The sequence below is a fragment of the Punctularia strigosozonata genome (genome assembly GCF_000264995.1).
Source record: "Punctularia strigosozonata HHB-11173 SS5 unplaced genomic scaffold PUNSTscaffold_6, whole genome shotgun sequence".
NCBI lineage: Eukaryota > Fungi > Basidiomycota > Agaricomycetes > Corticiales > Punctulariaceae > Punctularia > Punctularia strigosozonata.
In genome coordinates, this window is record NW_006767438.1 from 716036 (window position 1) to 725831 (window position 9796).

At 55.9% G+C, this 9796-nt stretch overlaps 2 protein-coding genes across 2 annotated transcripts; one reads left to right on the forward strand and one right to left on the reverse strand.

The window, feature by feature from the left end:
• Positions 1 to 609: 609 nt before the first annotated feature.
• Positions 610 to 6825, reverse strand: PUNSTDRAFT_134115 (uncharacterized protein; the record flags this gene model as incomplete). Its single annotated transcript, XM_007383576.1, has 20 exons — positions 610 to 1016; positions 1070 to 1285; positions 1337 to 1427; positions 1491 to 1577; positions 1631 to 1717; positions 1767 to 1883; positions 1938 to 2024; positions 2079 to 2354; positions 2404 to 2981; positions 3037 to 3282; positions 3340 to 3488; positions 3542 to 3711; positions 3770 to 3975; positions 4032 to 5127; positions 5179 to 5544; positions 5595 to 5660; positions 5721 to 6329; positions 6384 to 6443; positions 6497 to 6574; positions 6670 to 6825. 20 exons carry the CDS (start codon positions 6823 to 6825, stop codon positions 610 to 612), a joined length of 5148 nt encoding a protein of 1715 aa, XP_007383638.1.
• Positions 6826 to 7527: 702 nt separating this feature from the next.
• PUNSTDRAFT_134116 (uncharacterized protein) lies at positions 7528 to 8515 on the forward strand (the record flags this gene model as incomplete). The annotated part of the gene is made up of 5 exons (XM_007383577.1): positions 7528 to 7632; positions 7686 to 7874; positions 8019 to 8123; positions 8181 to 8402; positions 8456 to 8515. 5 exons carry the CDS (start codon positions 7528 to 7530, stop codon positions 8513 to 8515), a joined length of 681 nt encoding a protein of 226 aa, XP_007383639.1.
• Positions 8516 to 9796: the final 1281 nt, after the last annotated feature.

Genomic DNA, 9796 nt, shown 5'->3' on the forward strand with positions numbered 1-9796 from the left:
AGGTCTCACCAGAGCAGGGCTGGAACCACCATGGTGAGGTCTGGTAGCTCATTGTGGGCACCAGTGGAACGACCATGGCGCTACGGCAAAATGTGTAATGGTCCTACCACACGATGTGTATGTCCAAGCATGGTAATCCCACCACTGTTTACCTGGTAGCTCCCTTCATACATGGCCACACCTGGTAGGTCCATGTCCGGTGGTCCCATCAGCTGGGGGCTACCTGTTCTCTGGAGATACCCTGCCTCCGAACACTAACACCATGGTAGTGCCACACATGACCCGGTAGGACCATGTACTTCAATGCTGTAAACTCTGGACACACCACCAGCGCCGTGGACTACCACATTCTTCCTCCAGGGCATGGACATACCACACCCACTGTAGCTTCCCTTTGGGGTACTACCTGCTGTTTGAGCTGCAGTTCTGGTAGTGGGCTATGACTCTCTGCCAGTGTGCATCGTGAACTCGCGCCGTCTTGCCGAAACGGGGCGGGTCCACGTGATGGACGGTTACAGTTTACGCATGTACGGCGATTGAGCTGACCTGCTCGCATTATTATATTTACATGCACCATGCGAGCCTCTAGATTTTCTAAATGACGGTCATTTACAATTCTCCATCCCTCTTCCGTTTGAGCGGCCGCGGTTTCGGTCTCGGTTTTGCGCGATAGGCCTCCGGCGTTGGCGTCTCCGCGATCACCGATAGCGTCGGAGCACGACGAGTAGCCTCGTGAGCGGCACCTTGCCCTGGAGGACGCCGATGAGCCTGCGTCGCGCTCACGCGAGGATGCGACACCGCTTGCGATGAGCCTCTTTGGGCGGCTACCGCTGACATCGTTGCGCTTCGAGCACCCGTTGCGGAAGGATTGATCGACGGCTTGCCAGATGATGCGCGTACGGCGTTGTACATTGATTGCGCTGGACCGCTCGACGCGATGCGTGCGGTGGTCTTTGATACAGCCTTTTGCGCAGTTTTCGAGGTCTGTGTGGATGCGCCAGGCCTTCCTTTTCCATCTGTTAATCAAATGAAATGATCAAAAGGCAAGAAAATCTGCTAAGCCACGTACCTTGTACAGCGCGATGAGCGCCTGCTTGCAGGGCCATAGGAGCGCCAGCGTAAGGCCCCGCGTCGAAGCCTGCGCTTGATATCACCGATTGTGAGCGTGCGTTGTCCGTGCGATGAGCCTCCCTGCTAAGCGGCCTTTCCGATCGCGTTCGCAGTCCTTCAGCATGATGGCGGGCCATAGGAGCGCCAGCGTAAGGCCCCACGTCGAAGCCTGCACCTGGTATCACAGATCGTGAGCGCACGTTGTCCACGCGATGAACCTCCCCACTAAGCGGCCTTTCCGATCGTGCTCGCGGTCCTTCAGCATGTTGGCGGGCGGTAAGGCCGACGGCGTGTCGACTGGTTTTGGCGGCATCATTCTGTACAACCTCGGGTCAGTCCAACATGCAACATGCGCACAGTTGTGCAGAGCATGTCCTTACTTCGGCGCCAAACGCGGCTTGGGGCAGTGAGCTTCGTGATGACTCGCCGCGTGGTTTTGCATGATCCTCGACTTTTCTGCGTTTCACCTGAATGGAAGTGTAAACACGGCAACACGTTCGGCAGTCTCCAAGACCCTCACTTGCCGCTCCTCAACATCGGGCTCTTGCGCACTTTGAGTCACGTGGCCTGTACGTTTCCGCTGCCCTTGATGTTGAAGGTGTTCGCTCTGTGTCAATATCAGATGTGAGCGATGTACAAGTCCAGAGAAATCTTACGTCTTGATATGATGCCCCTGCGGAACCGCGCCATTCCACGCCTTCCGAGGCTGGCGGCCTGTATGTGGCGGGCGCTGCACCATGAGAGTCCCATTCGCGGGGTGGACGCCGATCCGTCTGAAGGGGGCTGTTGTCAGACGCCGAAAGACAGTTCTCTACAAGAATTATCACCAGAAGTCTTCCTTCAGCGGCACGAGATTGATGACGCCCTTTCTCAACCACCAGGGAGCGTTCACCGGTCGGTGGACGACGATCCGTCTAAAGGGGGCCATTGTCAGACGCCGGAGGGCAGTTCTCTACAAGAATTATTACCTGAGGTCTTCCTTCAGTAGCACGAGATCGATGATGCCCTTTCTCAACCCCCGGGGGGCGTTCACCGGTCACAGCAACATGATCGCGGCTAGCCCTTTCGGGATGGCGATCCATCGGTCGTCTCCGGTAGGCATCCTCCTGAGTAATCCAGCCCAATGGGGCCATCGTTGCTGGTTCCTGATAGTGTCGACCATTGATCGTAGACTCGGAGGCGGCGGTGGCGGCGTCATCATCCCTGTTGTCGTGGTCGTCTGCGTCGTCTTCGCCTTCGGAATCCTGCATGCCATCGTCACCAGGTATGCAAATGGAGGTACAGACGACTGACCTCATGATAGTGCGGTGACTCGCTGCCCCCAGCCTCGTCCGCCCCATCCGCCCCATTTGGCTCGTGTTCGCGAATGTCGTCGGAGGTAAACTCCCCGCCGGCAAATGGCCCGCTGTAATATGCAGGCGCGAAGTCATCATGGTCGTCCATGTGTCGGAAAAACATCTCTTCGTCGTGAACACCCGGATCAGCGGCGATCATGAAGGCATCGTCGTCATCGTCATTGTTGTCGTTGTCGCCCTCGCCGTCGTTGTCGCTCTCGTTGTCGTTGTCGTTGTCGCCGTTGCCGTCACCCTCGCCCTCGTCTTCATCATCCTTGCCCTTGCCCTCGTCTTCGTCCTCGTCCTCGTCCTCGTCCTCGCCATCCATCTGGTAGAGACCTTCGGCGTCGAGGTCGACATCCCGTTTTCCTTTCGCCTCGCGCGCAACGTTATCGTAATAGACCTTGGTTTGGTCGAGGCGATACATGATGGCCTGCTTGCGCTCGGCAAAGACTATCGTCGGCTCGGAGTCCGTGAGCGGCCAGCTCATCATGAGCGGCAGGCGGCCCTTCTTACTCCAGGGCATCGCATCCTCCTCTAACAAAGAGCTTTATGTTAGATGCGATGCACATGTGGAATTGCGTGTACGAACCCGGCAACCACGACTCAACGCGAAACCTCGTGCCATGTGCGCCCTCGGCCAAGAATGGTTCAACGATTTGCTTGATTGTTGCGTCAACATTCTCGCCACGGAAGCTGAAGCCATATCCACCGCGCGTCTTCTTCTTGAGTATGAAATGAGGGTGCATGTCGATGATACGGATGTGATTCCGCGCCAAGAACTCGAGGATCCTGGCCCAGGGAAACCTATTTGTCTCAATGACGACACCAAGTTCAACTGCAGGAGGAGAAAACTAAGTTAGTAGCTGGCCCACTGAATTGAAGACGAACTCACGGCATTTCTGTTTCATCAAAGACTTGAAGATACGATGGTGGTAATCCCGGATATGCTCGCCCTCCCCCTGAGCCGGGATTTGGTACCCATTCAATGTCGGCGGTGGGAGTTCAGGGACTGGAATTCCCGCTTTTCGTAGCTCGATAACACTATTTTCATATTAGAAGCCCTGTCATTTAACACTTCAGACTTCTCGACTAACCGTATGACAGCCTGATAATTCGCCATTGTCCCGAAATGGTCCTTCACGTACAACTTCTTGATTTCTTCCCATTCCGGTGACCCGCCGAACATAGTAAACCCGCACGGACCGTGCGCGTCAATTACATATCCGAAGACGTGTACACCGAGGTCGTGGTATAAGTGCCGCGCCTACCCGCGCAATTGAGGTTCTCACACGTTGAACGGCGATGTGCGTACAAGTACATACCAGGTTGTTGACTTTGGCTACGCCGCGATTGAATTGCTGCGTCAGTTTCCCCGTCTGAGCAAGGTGGTCGAGGTATGTTTGTTCAAGGTCGCCACGCCACTCGATATATTTTTGTATGGCTTCTTCTCGTTGCTCATCGTCTTCGATTTGCGATATTTGCACCCGATACTCCATCCGCAGGCGCGTCATGAAGTCATCCCTCGATTCTAATAACACAATCAGCAACATGTATAAAGAAACACGCGAAAGAGCGTAAACTCACCGCCATCCTCCTGCGGGTGTTGTCGAGCGTACCAAGACGAAAAGACGTCCCAGATATTTCTAGCACGATGTTTGGGGACGTCTGTGCCGTGGACTAGGGCGGAGATGATGGCCGGGGATTTGTGAGTGAGGCTCGCCATTTTCGAGATAAACTGGTCAATCTTGTCCTTGAATTGCTCGATCATCTCTTGGTGTTCGTCCGAAAGAGGGCCAGGTTGCGCGCGCTTCTTGCTTCCATGTTGCCCGTCACCGCTACCCGCTACACCGTCGGCGATATCGACTGCCCTCGGCTTGCGTCCAGACTTCTTCGCAGGCGCCGCCGCCTCGTCCTCCTCCCCGCCGCTCCTCTCATTGTCGCGGGCGACGTCAGCCGCCTTCGCCTTGGATCGCTTCCGTCCAGACTTCTTTGCAGGCGCCGCCGCCTCGTCCTCCTCCCCGCCGCTCCTCTCATTGTCGCGGGCGACGTCAGCCGCCTTCGCCTTGGATCGCTTCCGTCCAGACTTCTTCGAAGGTGCCGCCGCCTCGTCCTCCTCCCCGCCGCTCCTCTCATTGTCGCGGGCGACGTCAGCCGCCTTCGCCTTGGATCGCTTCCGTCCAGACTTCTTCGAAGGTGCCGCCGCCTCGTTCTCCTCCCCGCCGCTCCTCTCATCATCGCGGGCGACGTCAGCCGCCTTCGCCTGGATTAGCTTCATATTGCGCGCCTTTACCGCTGCCGTGTCTTCTTCACTTTCGTCGCCAGAACCGGACTGATCCCACTCAGATCCGCTGGCTTCGCTTTCTTCTATGTTGCGAGAGCCAGATCTCAATCGTTCTCCCTCGTCTTCGTCATCTGACTCCGAGTATTCGGACGGAGGCGGTGATATCAGGTCGGGCACGGGATCGTCACTGTCATACCCATACTCTAGGCCACTCCTCCCACCAGGGTAACTAGGCGATTCAGAAGGGACGGGAGATGATGAATACCGTGGCGGCGAGGATGGCGGCAGTCCGGGGGAGGGCATCGAGGACGGGCCGAGATCATCGACGTCCATGTTCTGCTGAGAGATTGCCCGGAAGGGATTGTTGGGGGAATCACGGACATCGCGAGGTGGTACACGCTGTGCACATATCTCAATGACATTTCTGCGTTGGAAATACAGGGTACAAACCGAGGGAAGCTCGACACCATCGAACACAAGCGTACGGCTTCGGCGCGGTGCTGCCGCTACCAATACTGTATCATTCACATGCGTAATGCCCTGTTCAGGCGAAGAACCGAGAGGCACTGCGGCTGCGGCTGCTTCGATGCTTGAGTGGAAAGTGTCGATGATGAGCGATGGGTCGAATATGACGGCGGGTTGCTCCCCGGATGGGCTTTGCACGGCATTTGCGTCTTGTTGCTGCGTCGTCGAACCCAGCATAGCGTTATCGAGCCGCGAGATGGCGTCTCTCGCCTTTGCCTTGAACATTTCCACAGTGCCCGACGAGTACCCTGAGCTAGGTGCAGAGCCGTGCGGCCATCGACTCGAAACCATCTATAAGGTATTGGCTGCTGGCTCCGCTACAATTTGACTGTCTCACGTACCTCAGATGCACTCGTGTCTTTGTTGTGCTGCAATTCGTCTTCATTCGCGGCCCCATTTTGCGGAGGCTGAGGGAGAAAACGAACCCTTGTCAATCATGTGACGAAACAACATGGGTCATGACATACCCAACGTGGACTTGTCGGCTCCCCGTTCACGGCGACGGACTCCTCGTTGGCGGCAGGTGCCACCGCCTCCTCATTGGCGGCAGCTGCCTGCTCGTTGGCGGGGGCGACCTGCTCGTTGGCAGGGGCGACCTCCTTGTTAGCAGGGGCGACCTCCTCGTTGGCGGGGGCGACCTGCTCGCTGGCAGGGGCAACCTCCTTGTTAGCAGGGACGACCTGCTCGTTGTCAGGGGCGACCTGCTCGTTGCCAGGGGCGACCTCCTCATTGGCAGCAGCTGCCTGCTCGTTGGCGGGGGCGACCTGCTCATTGGTGGGGGCTGCCTGCTCGTTGGCGGGGGCTGCCTGCTCGTTGGCGGGGGCTGCAGCGACTGACTGCTCGTTCGCGGCGGCTGACTGCTCGTTGGCGGCGGCTGCCTCCTCGTTCGCGGCGGCTGACTGCTCGTTGGCAGCGGCTGACTGCTCGTTGGCGGCGGCTGCCTCCTCGTTGGCGGCAGCCTCCTCGTTGGTGGCAGCTGCGGCTACCCATTCGTCTTCGACGGCCTCTCCGACCGTCGCTACCGTAGTAGCTGTCTTCTTGCGGCGCGTAGCACGCCGTTCGGTTGAAGGTTCCTTCTGAGAGGAAAAACATCAGTTCTAGCCTGCAAACTAAGGTATAAAGCGACGGACGTTTGACGTCCTGGTAGAACGTGCACGCGGCCCGCGACCAACGGGCTTCGCGTTTTTTGTCTGCGAAGAGAAAGTCTCAGCATATGCAGCAAGTCACGAAATGAGGTGCTCACCGTGGACCTCTTCGCGCGAGGCGGACGATCTTCTGGTAAAGCGGGTCCGAGGTCGCCGACCTCCTTCGTGGCACGGGACTGACAGTAAAGATGTGAGCAGACGGCGAGGTGGAAGAGATGGAACACCAACGCCTTGTTTCATTGTTTTCAAGTTTTCGCGTGCTTTGTTCTACAAGTGGGTAGTTCCAAGCGGGGATATCGAGGTAGGGAACGTCCAAGAGCGACGGGAGCTCCAATGGTTGAGTCCACGTTTTGCTGTGAATCGTAAGCGCTGCCAGAGGCCGCCGAACGAGGGGATTGGCGCGGGCGGGTATACGATGATACGCCATATTCGGCCGTTGCGTTCATCATCACATGTGCCTGTTGCAGCACGCGGGCCAGCGGCAGCTCGGTTTCACCCCAAACTCGCCAATTCCATATCGGGAGTAACGGCGCCGCAATGGGACCACAAGCTTTGCCCCGTCCGCGACTCTCTAGTCGTGATAGGTCGCAGCCTACTATGCGTCCCATCCACGGATATCCGGTAGGAATGGGACATCCGAGGGTGTACAGACGGCGTATATGCCATGTTCTAGTTGCTTGATCACTCTTCCTGCAGTCCCGCCGATCTTCCCTTATCACGCAAGCACGTCGATGAATGTAAGCGATCGCAAACACGAACAGCGTACCTTTAGATATGGAACTTCGAAGCGAAAAGCCTCGTGTTCGCGACTTGAACACCATCAGCTGGTTGGACAGTCGCCTTCGGCGACGGATTGCGACGCATGGCGCATTGATTCGATACGCCTGCTGACGGCTGGCCGGTGCTCGGCGTCGGCGCAGGCAGCTTGGATATTCCGCGATTGCGATAGCTGCGTGGCGACGGTGCGCGCTATGATTTGTTCCTGTTGCTTCAATAAAATATCCTCCTGTCACGCGATCACATCAGTCACCGCCAGCGATCAGGGGTGCGGGCATCCTACTTGCACATATGGGACAGAGGACCCTCGCCTCCCCGAACCACCTCGCCCTATCCGGCGCCGTCCATCACGATGTCCACCCTACCCCCTCCTGCGCCGCGCGAGTCCACCGCCGCTTCGCGTTGGGAGAATATCGAGAGTCAACGCATCAAGCTTGGCTCCTGGAAGAGCCATCGTGTGAGTCCTAGTTTGTCGTACCCGTCGTAGATTGGCACTAACGTACCCACAAGGTCGGTCAGCTAGTTGCACTTCTCTTGCAGGATGACGAGCAAGGCGACCTCTACGGCTATCACCCAGATCTCCTCCAGCATCTTCTTTTCTCGAAGAGAGAGAAGGATTTGTTTGGGTCACCGCATGCCTCGTATATGTTCTGGCTTATCGCATCCGCAAATGTTGAGGTCGACGTAATGGCTACATTCGTACGTGTGTTTCATTGTTCTGGTGAGAACGACAACTGGAGTGTAAGTCAGCCGGTCGAAAATCGTTTTACTACATGCGATCAACGCTGGCGTCAAGCACTCACCCTCCAAAACGTTCCGGTTGATGACGACGAACTAACTAAGTTCCTGAATCTCATCTTCAAGGCCAAAGGGGGCGTTAACGGTCGGCCGGACGCGCCAATGATAGTTCATCCGTTTTTCCTGGAGTGGAGGAATCGCAATCGAGAGGTAAGCATGTTCTCGCGCGAAGACCGAACAACCAACTCACTGTCTCGCGCGACCAAGGCCCGGCTACTCATGAAGCATCTAAAGAAGCACTTCAGCGACGTCGAGCTATATAGTGATCGCTACGCAACGAACCGTCTCAACCTACAATTTCACGTTAATAACTTCCACCGCCTTAATAGTAAATGTTTGATGAAGCCTCGGGACTATCTGCTTCGCGTCTTCTGTCACGGCAACCTCTATCCGTCGAAGGCGTCTGCCGATCGTTGCCTGGACGTTGAGGTATGCCAAGGGCATCATACGAGGCCGTACATGACCGCTGACTCCTGTCGTAGGAAGCTGAGAACAGCCTTTATGACCTGCATTCGCGGTGGTATGGTGACCTACGCATATAGATGCATGTAGTATAGTCCGATTTGATAAAACCACCAACGAAACAAGCCCCAGACGGCTTGCATTTGTCAGAGATTGATCGGGGTGTTCTTCCGAGTGATGCAAATTGGTCAAGTTCGCGCGATGGCTCGCGCGTAGGAGGATGAGCTGCGAAGCATGTGTCAAACCGCATACGCTCAAGAAATCGATTACGGACGTACGCACACTAGGATACCGCAGGCATGCACGATGCGAAGGTCGGCCGTAGACCGCGGAGACTGTCGCAAAGACTGGAAGTTCTGCGTCAGTCGACGTATAAACAAGACACAAGGATTTCAGGCGGAGCGCGGCGTAAACTCACCCAGAGATGTCGGAACATGCCATAAAGCTTCGCAGATATGGAACGAACATGGAGTGATAGTAGTGTGATACGCTGCGAAGAGTGGGTCAAATGGTGAGCGCTCGATCGATGCCGGGCATACGCACAGATCAAACCGCTAGGATACCGTGGGCATGCATGATACGAAGGTCGGTCGTACAGCGGAGACTGTTGTAAACGTTGTAAATTGTTCGTCAGTCGGCGTATAGACGAGAAACGAGGATTACCGGCGGAGCACCCGTTGCCTCACCCAGAGATGTCGGCATATGCTATAAAGGTTCGCAAATATAGAACGAGCATAGAGTGATCAGTTGCGAATTGTATGTCAGCGCGAACCTGCGTATGCGTAAAAGGTTTGTGCTATGGAACGAGCATAGAGTGATACGCCGCAAAGAGTGATTCAAACAGTATACACTCGATCGATGACAGGCGTACGCACAATTCAGGTCGCTAGGATACCGCAGGCATGCACAATGCGAAGGTCGGCCATAGACCGCGGAGACTGTCGCAAAGACTGGAAGTTATGCGTCAGTTGACGTATAAACAAGAAACCGGGATTGCAGGCGGAGCGTGGCGTGGACTCACCCAGAGATGTCGGAACATGGCATAAACCTTTGCAGATATGGAACGAACAATAGAGTGATAGTTGCGAATCGTATGTGATAGCACACACCCGCGTAGCGTAGCAATAACGATAAATTATGCATTACCACGTATCGGAGGGGCTGGTATAGCACTTCATGTAACAAGAGCTGATGCTAAACGAGATCCCAAGAGGCCGCAAGAGCAGAAAGCGACGATGTTGTTGTGGACGATGACAAAGGTGACGTGTGAATATAGGAATGGGTCGGGACGCGGCGTTCGGAATCATTTTTGTTTCCGCCTCTGAGCCTTTGCCCCCATCCGGCAGTGACCCTCTTTATCT